This window comes from Hyperolius riggenbachi, chromosome 8 (genome assembly GCF_040937935.1).
Source record: "Hyperolius riggenbachi isolate aHypRig1 chromosome 8, aHypRig1.pri, whole genome shotgun sequence".
Taxonomy (NCBI): Eukaryota; Metazoa; Chordata; class Amphibia; order Anura; family Hyperoliidae; genus Hyperolius; species Hyperolius riggenbachi.
The window spans coordinates 297231624-297247066 of NC_090653.1; the positions used below are offsets into that span (position 1 = coordinate 297231624).

At 50.3% G+C, this 15443-nt stretch overlaps 1 protein-coding gene across 3 annotated transcripts in view; it reads left to right on the forward strand.

Annotated features, from left to right (window-relative positions):
- The window catches only part of RALGPS1 (Ral GEF with PH domain and SH3 binding motif 1), a 574444-nt gene that overhangs the window by 550794 nt on the left and 8207 nt on the right, over positions 1-15443 (forward strand). For all 3 annotated transcript variants that reach the window (XM_068249198.1, XM_068249199.1, XM_068249200.1), the window contains 2 exons: positions 3334-3381; positions 5138-5243. In XM_068249198.1, the coding sequence (XP_068105299.1) occupies positions 3334-3381; positions 5138-5243 (154 nt within the window). The remainder of the gene's footprint in view (positions 1-3333; positions 3382-5137; positions 5244-15443) is intronic.

Here is a 15443-nt window from a genome sequence, read left to right on the forward strand (position 1 = left end):
TTTATAATGCCATTTTTCACCAATCCACTAATCCTCCATAATGCCATTCTTCACCAATCCTTTATAATGCCATTTTTCACCAATCCACTAATCCTCCATAATACCATTCTTCACCAATCCTTTATAATGCCATTCTTCACCAATCCTTTATAATGCCATTCTTCACCAATCCACCATAATGCCATTCTTCACCAATCCACCAATCCTCCATAATGCCATTCTTCACCAATCCACCATAATGCCATTCTTTACCATTGATTGTCATACAATACGATCTGAATCACATGATTGTATACATGTTCATTCACTAAAAATCCTACCGCTAATTCACACCTACGCTAATTCCAGGTGCCCACTCATGATTCAATCTGGATTGTACAATCTTACCTCTTCTGTGTAATGTGAGGGACGGCCTGATCTATCTACTCAGTCCAACCTCCTCCTTCTACGGTATATAGATTTGGCAAGATTCCACAATCAAGATTGCATGGTTAGTGGGCACAAATGGTACAATTTTCAGTGAAGAATCACCTGAGCGATCAGATAAATGCCATCAGAAATAAAATGTTCATCGATTATTTCACCATCAACGAACCAATCTGCACTTCCTTTCCATCACAACCAATTATAAGAAATGTTTTTTCCAATGGACTACATTGTCTTCAAATAATCACTGTTAGAATTGGTCACGGTTTATTTGGGACATGGATTTTTCTTGCAGTCCGATGGCATTGATGTGATAGTGCTGGCGATTCTTGGTGTCGGTAATTGGCACCGTTAGGCAGACGTGGGAGGTCGAATCAGGGGAGCGACATTTCTAATCACGATTCTATAAATCACGCTGGAGATGAGATATAAATGAGGATTGTCTGTAGAGATAAAGGTGTGATGTCATGTTTATTGTCAGCGGATTGCGCCGCAGCAGTGACATCACAGACCGCATATCCGGATGTTGGCGATTTGTGTTTAATTCACCCTCTTCTCCCTCAATGTGTGAATCTGTTCTCTGTGTTATCTGTGCCTCCTCCCATCCCCGCTGTGTATAAAATGGCAGAACTTCAGATTCTTCTATGTTTCATATTGATGAGAAATCGGAGGACAATCTGTGAGATTCCTGCACTGATTACATGAGACCCTCCTCATATCGGTTATTACACGAGATCCTCCTCATATCGGTTATTACACGAGACCCTCATCATATCAGTTATTACATGAGACCCTCCTCATATCAGTTATTACAAGAGACCCTCCTCATATCGGTTAATACACGAGACCCTCCTCATATCGGTTATTACAGGAGACTCTCCTCATATCGGTTAATACACGAGACCCTCCTCATATCGGTTATTGCACGAGACCCCCCCTCATATCGGTTATAACACGAGACCCCCCTCATATCAGTTATTACACGAGACCCTCCTCATATCGGTTATTACACGAGATCCTCCTCATATCGGTTATTACACGAGACCCTCATCATATCAGTTATTACATGAGACCCTACTCATATCAGTTATTACAAGAGACCCTCCTCATATCAGTTATTACACGAGACCCTATTCATATCGATTATTACACGAGACTCTCCTCATATCGGTTAATACACGAGACCCTCCTCATATCGGTTATTGCACGAGACCCCCCCTCATATCGGTTATTACACGAGACCCCCCTCATATCCGTTATTACACGAGACCCTCCTCATATCGGTTATTACAAGAGACTCTCATATCGGTTATTACACGAGACCCCCCTCATATTGGTTATTACACGAGACCCTCATCAGTTATTACATGAGACCCTCCTCATATCGGTTATTACACGACACCCTCATAATATCAGTTATTACACAAGACCCTCCTCATCAGTTATTACACGAGACCCTCATCATATTGGTTATTACACGAGACCTTCCTCATATCGGTTATCACACGAGACCTTCATCATATCGGTTATTACACGAGACCCTCCTCATCAGTTATTACACGAGACCCTCATCATATCGGTTATTACACGAGACCTTTCTCATATCGGTTATTACACGAGACCTTCCTCATATCGGTTATTACACGAGACCCTCCTCATATCGGTTATTACATGAGACCCCCTCATATCGGTTACATGAGACCCCCTTATATCGGTTACATGAGACCCCCTCATATCGGTTATTACACGAGACCCCCCTCATATCAGTTATAACACAAGACCCCCCTCATATCGGTTACTACACGAAACCCTAATCATAACGGTTATTACACACATACCTCCCAACTTTTTGAGATGAGAAAGAGGGACACTTAAGCTACGCCCCTGCCACACCCCTGTTCACGCCCCATCACACCCCTAGTCACACATACCATAAAAACTTCAGAAGAAAAATGTTGTTTTATAAGTCAAACCACACTGGTCCTTCCTATCCTGGTTCATTTTCCTTCATATTTTAAAATTAGTAATATATAAATGTAAAGGATGGGAATAAAGTTTAGAGTCGAACACATTTTTAGTAGAGAAATATATATATTTATATAGAAAGAGGGACAAAGTCCTAAAAGAGGGACAAATGAGGAGGAATATCAGTTATTACACGAGACCCCCCTCATATCTGTTATTATACGAGACCCCCCTCATATCGGTTATTACACAAGACCCTCATCATATTGGTTATTACACGAGACTCTCCTCATACCGGTTATTACACGAGACCCCCCTCATATCGGTCATTACACGAGACCCTCATCATATCGGTTATTACACGAGTCCCTCCTCATATCGGTCATTACACGACACCCTCCTCATATCGGTTATTACATGAGTCCCTCCTCATATCGGTTATTACACGACACCCTCCTCATATCGGTTATTACACAAGACTCTCATCATATCAGTTATTACACAAGACCTTCCTCATATTGGTTATTACACGCGTCCCTCCTCATATCGGTTTTTGCACGAGACCCTCATCTCTCCACTTTCTACAAAAGTCGAAATCAATGGATTCTCAATGCACTTTGAATATGACAGGTTTTTTCCATTCTGATGGGCGGGGCTTAGCATGTAAAGGAAGGGGGTTACATCACGATCTTGGACGATGATTTATGAGATGTTATTGATTAAACTGTTAGTGTACTTCTACTTAGATGCGCTTATAAGAAGCCTAGATCGCTAATATAATAAACTTACATCATGACTGGTATGTAAATATTATGGTGCCTCCAGTATGTACAGTATAAGCTGTTACACTGTATCTGATGGTGAATGATCTTTGGACATTGTTTCGAGTTTCCGTGCAATCTGTGTAGCGCACACGTATGTTGTTGTGTGTTTGTCTTCCAGCTCCACACGCTCTGAGCGCTCCAGTGCCTGGATGCACCCCGGAGGCCGGTGAGTACCCCGATAGTGGAAACGTGTTGTATGGTGTATGGTGGTGGGATTGTGCACTGTGCTGCGTCCTGGGGCCATGTGTATCTCGTATGTATAGCTGTGGCCCCAGGCAGAGCTGTGTAGTGACATCACACGCTGTATACAGTGCAGATCCTGCAGCCTAGTCTAGCTAGTCTGGACCTTGGAGATTGCACACATGGCATTGGGGCAATTACTGTATTTATCAGACTATAAGACACTCCTGACCATAAGACGCACCTAGGTTTAGAGGACTAAAACCAGGGGGGAAAAGGGCATCTTGTGGATTATGCCCCCTTTGTACCTGATGCCCCCTTGTACCTCTTGTCTCCCTGTGTTCTCCTCTATGCCCCTTTGTGTCCCCCATGTGTCCTCCTCTATGCCCCTTTGTGTCCCCCATGTGTCCTCCTCTGTGCCCCTGTGTCCTCCTCTATGCCCCTTTGTGTCCCCCATGTGTCCTCCTCTGTGCCCCTTTGTGTCCTCCTCTGTGCCCGTGTCCTCCTCTTTGCCCCTTTGTGTCCCCCATGTGTCCTCCTCTGTGCCCCTTTGTGTTCCCCATGTGTCCTCCTCTGTGCCCCTGTGTCCTCCTCTATGCCCCTTTGCGTCCCCCTAGTTTCCACCTCTATGCCCCTTTGTGTCCCCCTAGTGTCCACCTCTATGCCCCTTTGTGTCTGCCTGTGTCCTCCTCTATGCCCCTTTGTGTCCCCCCTGTGTCCTCCTCTATGCCCCTTTGTGTCCCCCTTGTGTCCTCCTATATGCCCCTTTGTGTCCTCCTTGTTTCCTCCTCTATGCCCCTTTGTGTCCCCCTTGTGTCCTCTATGCCCCTTTGTGTCCTCCTTGTTTCCTCCTCTATGCCCCTATATGTCCTTGTGTCCTCCTCTGTATGGGCACAGTACAGAGAGTCCCTGACATTGTGGTGGGTTGGAGTTTGTATTAGCAGGTGATCACAAGTCAGGAACTCCCTGCTTTTGGACTATAAGAGAAAAAGTGATGGGGGAGAAAAAGTGATTCTTATTGTCCTAAAAATACAGTAGTTTTTTCAAGTTACACTTGGAAACAGGAGCAATATGGATTGAATTGATGTGTAAAACTTACTGTGATTCCACCATTATAAAGTGTAAAGTCTATTAGTTCACAAGTTTGCGTTGTTCTGTGAGCAGGATGCATGATCAAGTACAATACACAAGAAGGGAGGGCACTAGAAGGCTTACGATCTAGAAGGAGGGGGTGGTGACATGATAGGAGGGAGCTGCATAAAGAGGTTTTCAAGAGAGTTAGGGCAGCATTAAGGTGGGGTAGGCCTTCTTGAAGAGGTGAGTTTTGAGGGCTTGTTTGAAGGTGTTGAAGGAGAGGGAAAGCCTGATGGGCAGTGGGAGAGAGATCCACAGGATGGGGGCAGCTCTAGTGAAATCCTGTAGTCGAGCATGGGAGTGTGAGATGCGTTGGGTGGTTAGGAGAAAGTTGTTGGAGGAGCTAAGTGGGCAGCCAGGTGTGTATCTGCTGACTAGGTTGGAGCAGGGCTTGCACATAGATGTGTAGGACAGACATAGGATCTTGAAGCTGATTCTGAAGCGGATCGATCAATGCGGTAACCCCAATCCATAGGATAAGTGTGAGAGGCAGCCAGTAAATGTAATAACAACCTTCCATTCTACGCCGTGTAATGAACTAGTGGCTTCTCTGTGGCGAGCGTTCCTTACTGTCCCTCTCTCTCTCTCTCTCTCTCTCTCGTTTCCAGCCCTGTGGGGGCGTGTAGCTGCATCCTAGGAAGCTCATCTGGAGTTATCGCCATGGAAGGCCCGCTTCGCAGGAAAACTTTACTGAAAGAAGGGAAGAAACCAACGGTAAGAGCAGGAATGTGATTACTGAACGAAGAAAGACTGTAGTCCTGCAATCTCACCACAAGATGGCATCCAAGTGCCTGAGAGAAACACGTTTTGAAAAACTAGATTAGAATCTGATTATTATAAAGCAGTTATGTTAAAACATCACTAGATGGTGCCAAAGCTCTGCAATACAATTATAAAATACAGTAATATTTGAAAAGCGTTTTTCTTCCATAGAATTCAAAGCGCATAGATATATGTCACACCTGAAAGTAGCGCGGGTGATTGTACCGCGATTAGCGTGGTAAAATCACTGTACACTCTCGCGATTCCTGGCGATTGCGATCAGTGCTTGTTTAAGCATTGTACCGGGATCGCTCGAGAATCGTGCCAAAATGGTGCATGTAACACTTTCTGCGATTGCTGTTATTTGCGTCATGCGGCGGGGACATAAGGGGTTAGTTACCCATAATTCCGCGTCCTCTCTGCGCTCCAAATAGCTTGCACACATCCTATTGGACGCGTTGCAAGCTTCACTGCGGGCACTTCCTCCCTCAAGCCGGAAGCAGGAAGTGCCTGGTGATGAGGCTTGCAACGTGTGCAAGCTACTTGGAGCGCAGAGAGGATGCGGTATTGTGGGTAACTAACCCCTTATGTCCCCGTCACACACCTGAGCTCAGGGGCGTAGCAATAGGGGGTGCAGCGGTAGCGACCGCATCGGGGCTCTTGGGCCAGAGGGGCCCCGAATGGCCCTCCCTCAACTACAGTATTAGCTCTATATTGGTCCTGTGCTCATAATAATCATTTATATATATACTTTGAATAGTGGAAACCATTAACAAACTATTTCCCATCATCTTCTTGCACCTCTGACATTGTAGTTGCCATTGGCAGCTTTTAGTGCGCCGTTTCAATTGCTATGTATAGAGTGCATGGGGGGCCCCATTGTAAAACTTGCATCGGGGCCCACAGCTCCTTAGCTACGCCACTGCCTGAGCTAATGAATGCTCCTTTAAATTACGAATTTTAGTGTTGACACAGTTGTTATTACTCGTGAGAGCATGCCTGTGCCACAGTACTCTTGTAGCCTGTTAAGCAAGATTTCCTGATCAACTGTGTCAAAAGCCACTGAAAGGTCGAGCAAAATCAGGATGGAACATCGACCCCTGTCTCTTGCCGTGAGCAGATCGTTGCAGATATGTGTGAGGGCTGGTTCACAGCTGTGATATTTCCTAAAGCCAGATTGTAACCCACTCAATAATGACAGTGCATACTAGTGGTTCTTAAATGCATATTTGTGTGGGACAACAAGTCAAATAATTATCTACTGCTGCATGCTACACTCCTTGAACAGAGAGGGTGTGTGCTCTCAGAACATGTCTGTCTGTTTCGTTCTAGGACAATAAAGTTGGTTTTGAGCAGGGGGGAGGGCTGTTGTGCTAGAGGAGAGAGGTTGGTCACATGGTGGGCAGAGAGTGAGTGCTGAAGGAAGAGAGGGCCTGTGAAAAGGATTATAGCTTGTCCTGAAGGAGAAGAACGTTCTAGTGAGGACCCCCAAGTACAGCTGTCTGCAGGAAAGAGCATACATCAGGAGAGGACTATCTAACATTAGAGAAAGCAGTGAGCCAGACACCCCAGCAGCACCCACAGACAGGACTCCAGTCTGCCAAGCTGCATGTGGCTGCAGGGGAGAGCATAGTGATACCTCAGGAGAGGACTATCTCACATTAGAGAAAGCAGTGAGCCAGACACCCCAGCAGCACCCACAGACAGAACTCCAGTCTGCCAAGCTGCATGTGGCTGCAGGGGAGAGCATAGTGATACCTCAGGAGAGGACTATCTCACATTAGAGAAAGCAGTGAGCCAGACACCCCAGCAGCACCCACAGACAGGACTCCAGTCTGCCAAGCTGCATGTGTCTGCAGGGGAGAGCATAGTGATACCTCAGGAGAGGACTATCTCACATTAGAGAAAGCAGTGAGCCAGACACCCCAGCAGCACCCACAGACAGGACTCCAGTCTGCCAAGCTGCATGTGTCTGCAGGGGAGAGCATAGTGATACCTCAGGAGAGGACTATCTAACATTAGAGAAAGCAGTGAGCCAGACACCCCAGCAGCACCCACAGACAGGACTCCAGTCTGCCAAGCTGCATGTGTCTGCAGGGGAGAGCATAGTGATACCTCAGGAGAGGACTATCTCACATTAGAGAAAGCAGTGAGCCAGACACCCAGCAGCACCCACAGACAGGACTCCAGTCTGCCAAGCTGCATGTGTCTGCAGGGGAGAGCATAGTGATACCTCAGGAGAGGACTATCTCACATTAGGGAAAGCAGTGAGCCAGACACCCCAGCAGCACCCACAGACAGGACTCCAGTCTGCCAAGCTGCATGTGTCTGCAGGGGAGAGCATAGTGATACCTCAGGAGAGGACCATCTCACATTAGAGAAAGCAGTGAGCCAGACACCCCAGCAGCACCCACAGACAGGACTCCAGTCTGCCAAGCTGCATGTGGCTGCAGGGGAGAGCATAGTGATACCTCAGGAGAGGACTATCTCACATTAGAGAAATCAGTGAGCCAGACACCCAGCAGCACCCACAGACAGGACTCCAGTCTGCCAAGCTGCATGTGTCTGCAGGGGAGAGCATAGTGATACCTCAGGAGAGGACTATCTCACATTAGAGAAAGCAGTGAGCCAGACACCCCAGCAGCACCCACAGACAGGACTCCAGTCTGCCAAGCTGCATGTGTCTGCAGGGGAGAGCATAGTGATACCTCAGGAGAGGACTATCTCACATTAGAGAAAGCAGTGAGCCAGACACCCCAGCAGCACCCACAGACAGGACTCCAGTCTGCCAAGCTGCATGTGTCTGCAGGGGAGAGCATAGTGATACCTCAGGAGAGGACTATCTCACATTAGGGAAAGCAGTGAGCCAGACAGACACCCCAGCAGCACCCACAGACAGGACTCCAGTCTGCCAAGCTGCATGTGTCTGCAGGGGAGAGCACAGTGATACCTCAGGAGAGGACTATCTCACATTAGAGAAAGCAGTGAGCCAGACACCCCAGCAGCACCCACAGACAGGACTCCAGTCTGCCAAGCTGCATGTGTCTGCAGGGGAGAGCATAGTGATACCTCAGGAGAGGACTATCTCACATTAGAGAAAGCAGTGAGCCAGACACCCAGCAGCACCCACAGACAGGACTCCAGTCTGCCAAGCTGCATGTGTCTGCAGGGGAGAGCATAGTGATACCTCAGGAGAGGACTATCTAACATTAGAGAAAGCAGTGAGCCAGACACCCCACACCCACAGACAGGACTCCAGTCTGACAAGCTGCATGTGTCTGCAGGGGAGAGCACAGTGATACCTCAGGAGAGGACTATCTCACATTAGAGAAAGCAGTGAGCCAGACACCCCAGCAGCACCCACAGACAGGACTCCAGTCTGCCAAGCTGCATGTGGCTGCAGGGGAGAGCATAGTGATAAATCAGGAGAGGACTATCTCACATTAGAGAAAGCAGTGAGCCAGACACCCCAGCAGCACCCACAGACAGGACTCCAGTCTGCCAAGCTGCATGTGTCTGCAGGGGAGAGCATAGTGATACCTCAGGAGAGGACTATCTCACATTAGAGAAAGCAGTGAGCCAGACACCCCAGCAGCACCCACAGACAGGACTCCAGTCTGCCAAGCTGCATGTGTCTGCAGGGGAGAGCACAGTGATACCTCAGGAGAGGACTATCTCACATTAGAGAAAGCAGTGAGCCAGACACCCCAGCAGCACCCACAGACAGGACTCCAGTCTGCCAAGCTGCATGTGGCTGCAGGGGAGAGCATAGTGATACCTCAGGAGAGGACTATCTAACATTAGAGAAAGCAGTGAGCTAGACACCCCAGCAGCACCCACAGACAGGACTCCAGTCTGCCAAGCTGCATGTGTCTGCAGGGGAGAGCATAGTGATACCTCAGGAGAGGACTATCTCACATTAGAGAAAGCAGTGAGCCAGACACCCCAGCAGCACCCACAGACAGGACTCCAGTCTGCCAAGCTGCATGTGTCTGCAGGGGAGAGCATAGTGATACCTCAGGAGAGGACCATCTCACATTAGGGAAAGCAGTGAGCCAGACACCCCAGCAGCACCCACAGACAGGACTCCAGTCTGCCAAGCTGCATGTGTCTGCAGGGGAGAGCACAGTGATACCTCAGGAGAGGACTATCTCACATTAGAGAAAGCAGTGAGCCAGACACCCCAGCAGCACCCACAGACAGGACTCCAGTCTGCCAAGCTGCATGTGGCTGCAGGGGAGAGCATAGTGATAAATCAGGAGAGGACTATCTCACATTAGAGAAAGCAGTGAGCCAGACACCCCAGCAGCACCCACAGACAGGACTCCAGTCTGCCAAGCTGCATGTGGCTGCAGGGGAGAGCATAGTGATACCTCAGGAGAGGACTATCTCACATTAGAGAGAGCAGTGAGCCAGACACCCCAGCAGCACCCACAGACAGGACTCCAGTCTGCCAAGCTGCATGTGGCTGCAGGGGAGAGCATAGTGATACCTCAGGAGAGGACTATCTCACATTAGAGAAAGCAGTGAGCCAGACACCCCAGCAGCACCCACAGACAGGACTCCAGTCTGACAAGCTGCATGTGTCTGCAGGGGAGAGCATAGTGATACCTCAGGAGAGGACCATCTCACATTAGGGAAAGCAGTGAGCCAGACACCCCAGCAGCACCCACAGACAGGACTCCAGTCTGCCAAGCTGCATGTGTCTGCAGGGGAGAGCATAGTGATACCTCAGGAGAGGACCATCTCACATTAGGGAAAGCAGTGAGCCAGACACCCCAGCAGCACCCACAGACAGGACTCCAGTCTGCCAAGCTGCATGTGTCTGCAGGGGAGAGCACAGTGATACCTCAGGAGGGGACTATCTCACATTAGAGAAAGCAGTGAGCCAGACACCCCAGCAGCACCCACAGACAGGACTCCAGTCTGCCAAGCTGCATGTGGCTGCAGGGGAGAGCATAGTGATACCTCAGGAGAGGACCATCTCACATTAGGGAAAGCAGTGAGCCAGACACCCAGCAGCACCCACAGACAGGACTCCAGTCTGCCAAGCTGCATGTGTCTGCAGGGGAGAGCATAGTGATACCTCAGGAGAGGACTATCTCACATTAGAGAAAGCAGTGAGCCAGACACCCCAGCAGCACCCACAGACAGGACTCCAGTCTGCCAAGCTGCATGTGGCTGCAGGGGAGAGCATAGTGATACCTCAGGAGAGGACTATCTCACATTAGAGAAAGCAGTGAGCCAGACACCCCAGCAGCACCCACAGACAGGACTCCAGTCTGCCAAGCTGCATGTGGCTGCAGGGGAGAGCATAGTGATACCTCAGGAGAGGACCATCTCACATTAGAGAAAGCAGTGAGCCAGACACCCCAGCAGCACCCACAGACAGGACTCCAGTCTGCCAAGCTGCATGTGTCTGCAGGGGAGAGCACAGTGATACCTCAGGAGAGGACTATCTCACATTAGAGAAAGCAGTGAGCCAGACACCCCAGCAGCACCCACAGACAGAACTCCAGTCTGCCAAGCTGCATGTGTCTGCAGGGGAGAGCATATTGATACCTCAGGAGAGGACTATCTCACATTAGAGAAAGCAGTGAGCCAGACACCCCAGCAGCACCCACAGACAGAACTCCAGTCTGCCAAGCTGCATGTGTCTGCAGGGGAGAGCATAGTGATACCTCAGGAGAGGACTATCTCACATTAGAGAAAGCAGTGAGCCAGACACCCCAGCAGCACCCACAGACAGGACTCCAGTCTGCCAAGCTGCATGTGTCTGCAGGGGAGAGCATAGTGATACCTCAGGAGAGGACTATCTCACATTAGAGAAAGCAGTGAGCCAGACACCCCAGCAGCACCCACAGACAGGACTCCAGTCTGCCAAGCTGCATGTGTCTGCAGGGGAGAGCATAGTGATACCTCAGGAGAGGACTATCTCACATTAGAGAAAGCAGTGAGCCAGACACCCCAGCAGCACCCACAGACAGGACTCCAGTCTGCCAAGCTGCATGTGTCTGCAGGGGAGAGCATAGTGATACCTCAGGAGAGGACTATCTCACATTAGAGAAAGCAGTGAGCCAGACACCCCAGCAGCACCCACAGACAGGACTCCAGTCTGCCAAGCTGCATGTGTCTGCAGGGGAGAGCATAGTGATACCTCAGGAGAGGACTATCTCACATTAGAGAAAGCCGTGAGCCAGACAGACACCCCAGCAGCACCCACAGACAGGACTCCAGTCTGCCAAGCTGCATGTGGCTGCAGGGGAGAGCATAGTGATACCTCAGGAGAGGACTATCTCACATTAGAGAAAGCAGTGAGCCAGACACCCCAGCAGCACCCACAGACAGGACTCCAGTCTGCCAAGCTGCATGTGGCTGCAGGGGAGAGCATAGTGATACCTCAGGAGAGGACTATCTCACATTAGAGAAAGCAGTGAGCCAGACACCCCAGCAGCACCACAGACAGGACTCCAGTCTGCCAAGCTGCATGTGGCTGCAGGGGAGAGCATAGTGATACCTCAGGAGAGGACTATCTCACATTAGAGAAAGCAGTGAGCCAGACACCCCAGCAGCACCCACAGACAGGACTCCAGTCTGCCAAGCTGCATGTGTCTGCAGGGGAGAGCATAGTGATACATCAGGAGAGGACTATCTCACATTAGAGAAAGCAGTGAGCCAGACACCCCAGCAGCACCCACAGACAGGACTCCAGTCTGCCAAGCTGCATGTGTCTGCAGGGGAGAGCATAGTGATACCTCAGGAGAGGACTATCTAACATTAGAGAAAGCAGTGAGCCAGACACCCCAGCAGCACCCACAGACAGGACTCCAGTCTGCCAAGCTGCATGTGTCTGCAGGGGAGAGCACAGTGATACCTCAGGAGAGGACTATCTCACATTAGAGAAAGCAGTGAGCCAGACACCCCAGCAGCACCCACAGACAGGACTCCAGTCTGCCAAGCTGCATGTGTCTGCAGGGGAGAGCATAGTGATACCTCAGGAGAGGACTATCTCACATTAGAGAAAGCAGTGAGCCAGTCACCCCAGCAGCACCCACAGACAGGACTCCAGTCTGCCAAGCTGCATGTGGCTGCAGGGGAGAGCATAGTGATACCTCAGGAGAGGACCATCTCACATTAGAGAAAGCAGTGAGCCAGACACCCCAGCAGCACCCACAGACAGGACTCCAGTCTGCCAAGCTGCATGTGTCTGCAGGGGAGAGCATAGTGATACCTCAGGAGAGGACTATCTCACATTAGAGAAAGCAGTGAGCCAGACACCCAGCAGCACCCACAGACAGGACTCCAGTCTGCCAAGCTGCATGTGGCTGCAGGGGAGAGCATAGTGATACCTCAGGAGAGGACTATCTCACATTAGAGAAAGCAGTGAGCCAGACACCCCAGCAGCACCACAGACAGAACTCCAGTCTGCCAAGCTGCATGTGTCTGCAGGGGAGAGCATAGTGATACCTCAGGAGAGGACTATCTCACATTAGAGAAAGCAGTGAGCCAGACACCCCAGCAGCACCCACAGACAGGACTCCAGTCTGCCAAGCTGCATGTGTCTGCAGGGGAGAGCATAGTGATACCTCAGGAGAGGACTATCTCACATTAGAGAAAGCAGTGAGCCAGACACCCCAGCAGCACCCACAGACAGGACTCCAGTCTGCCAAGCTGCATGTGTCTGCAGGGGAGAGCATAGTGATACCTCAGGAGAGGACTATCTCACATTAGAGAAAGCAGTGAGCCAGACACCCCAGCAGCACCCACAGACAGGACTCCAGTCTGCCAAGCTGCATGTGTCTGCAGGGGAGAGCATAGTGATACCTCAGGAGAGGACTATCTCACATTAGAGAAAGCAGTGAGCCAGACACCCCAGCAGCACCCACAGACAGGACTCCAGTCTGCCAAGCTGCATGTGTCTGCAGGGGAGAGCATAGTGATACCTCAGGAGAGGACTATCTCACATTAGAGAAAGCAGTGAGCCAGACACCCCAGCAGCACCCACAGACAGGACTCCAGTCTGCCAAGCTGCATGTGTCTGCAGGGGAGAGCATAGTGATACCTCAGGAGAGGACTATCTCACATTAGAGAAAGCCGTGAGCCAGACAGACACCCCAGCAGCACCCACAGACAGGACTCCAGTCTGCCAAGCTGCATGTGTCTGCAGGGGAGAGCATAGTGATACCTCAGGAGAGGACTATCTCACATTAGAGAAAGCAGTGAGCCAGACACCCCAGCAGCACCTACAGACAGGACTCCAGTCTGCCAAGCTGCATGTGGCTGCAGGGGAGAGCATAGTGATACCTCAGGAGAGGACTATCTCACATTAGAGAAAGCAGTGAGCCAGACACCCCAGCAGCACCCACAGACAGGACTCCAGTCTGCCAAGCTGCATGTGGCTGCAGGGGAGAGCATAGTGATACCTCAGGAGAGGACTATCTCACATTAGAGAAAGCAGTGAGCCAGACACCCCAGCAGCACCACAGACAGGACTCCAGTCTGCCAAGCTGCATGTGGCTGCAGGGGAGAGCATAGTGATACCTCAGGAGAGGACTATCTCACATTAGAGAAAGCAGTGAGCCAGACACCCCAGCAGCACCCACAGACAGGACTCCAGTCTGCCAAGCTGCATGTGTCTGCAGGGGAGAGCATAGTGATACATCAGGAGAGGACTATCTCACATTAGAGAAAGCAGTGAGCCAGACACCCCAGCAGCACCCACAGACAGGACTCCAGTCTGCCAAGCTGCATGTGTCTGCAGGGGAGAGCATAGTGATACCTCAGGAGAGGACTATCTAACATTAGAGAAAGCAGTGAGCCAGACACCCCAGCAGCACCCACAGACAGGACTCCAGTCTGCCAAGCTGCATGTGTCTGCAGGGGAGAGCACAGTGATACCTCAGGAGAGGACTATCTCACATTAGAGAAAGCAGTGAGCCAGACACCCCAGCAGCACCCACAGACAGGACTCCAGTCTGCCAAGCTGCATGTGTCTGCAGGGGAGAGCATAGTGATACCTCAGGAGAGGACTATCTCACATTAGAGAAAGCAGTGAGCCAGTCACCCCAGCAGCACCCACAGACAGGACTCCAGTCTGCCAAGCTGCATGTGGCTGCAGGGGAGAGCATAGTGATACCTCAGGAGAGGACCATCTCACATTAGAGAAAGCAGTGAGCCAGACACCCCAGCAGCACCCACAGACAGGACTCCAGTCTGCCAAGCTGCATGTGTCTGCAGGGGAGAGCATAGTGATACCTCAGGAGAGGACTATCTCACATTAGAGAAAGCAGTGAGCCAGACACCCAGCAGCACCCACAGACAGGACTCCAGTCTGCCAAGCTGCATGTGGCTGCAGGGGAGAGCATAGTGATACCTCAGGAGAGGACTATCTCACATTAGAGAAAGCAGTGAGCCAGACACCCAGCAGCACCCACAGACAGGACTCCAGTCTGCCAAGCTGCATGTGTCTGCAGGGGAGAGCATAGTGATACCTCAGGAGAGGACTATCTCACATTAGAGAAAGCAGTGAGCCAGACACCCCAGCAGCACCACAGACAGAACTCCAGTCTGCCAAGCTGCATGTGTCTGCAGGGGAGAGCATAGTGATACCTCAGGAGAGGACTATCTCACATTAGAGAAAGCAGTGAGCCAGACACCCCAGCAGCACCCACAGACAGGACTCCAGTCTGCCAAGCTGCATGTGGCTGCAGCTCTCAAGATAAGTCTCCCACTCACTCTCCACACAGACTGATATATCCCATGCATGAGAAGTGTGTTTCAGGCCATCCAGACTATCTGTGCTGTGTAGCTCCTGAGAGAGACCTTATTGCCAAGAGATGGTATCCTAATATCCTACTGATAAATGACGCTCAGTTCTGGTGAATGTTCTGTTCATGAAGGATCTTTAAAGAGACAGTGCTGTATTATAAAGTGAAAGGGTTCTACTGCTGTGACATTGCTCAGACCCAAGAAAAGCCTAACCTGTGAATGTTTTGTGCATGAAAAATCCTTAAAGAGACAGTGTTGTACTGCAAAGTGAAAGTGTTCTATTGCTGTTACTTTGTTCAGTCACTGAAAGAGGTTAACACATTGCTTGCTATAAGATTGTGAGACATTGCCTTATAGTGGACAGAGAAGTGTGTTCTCTCACTT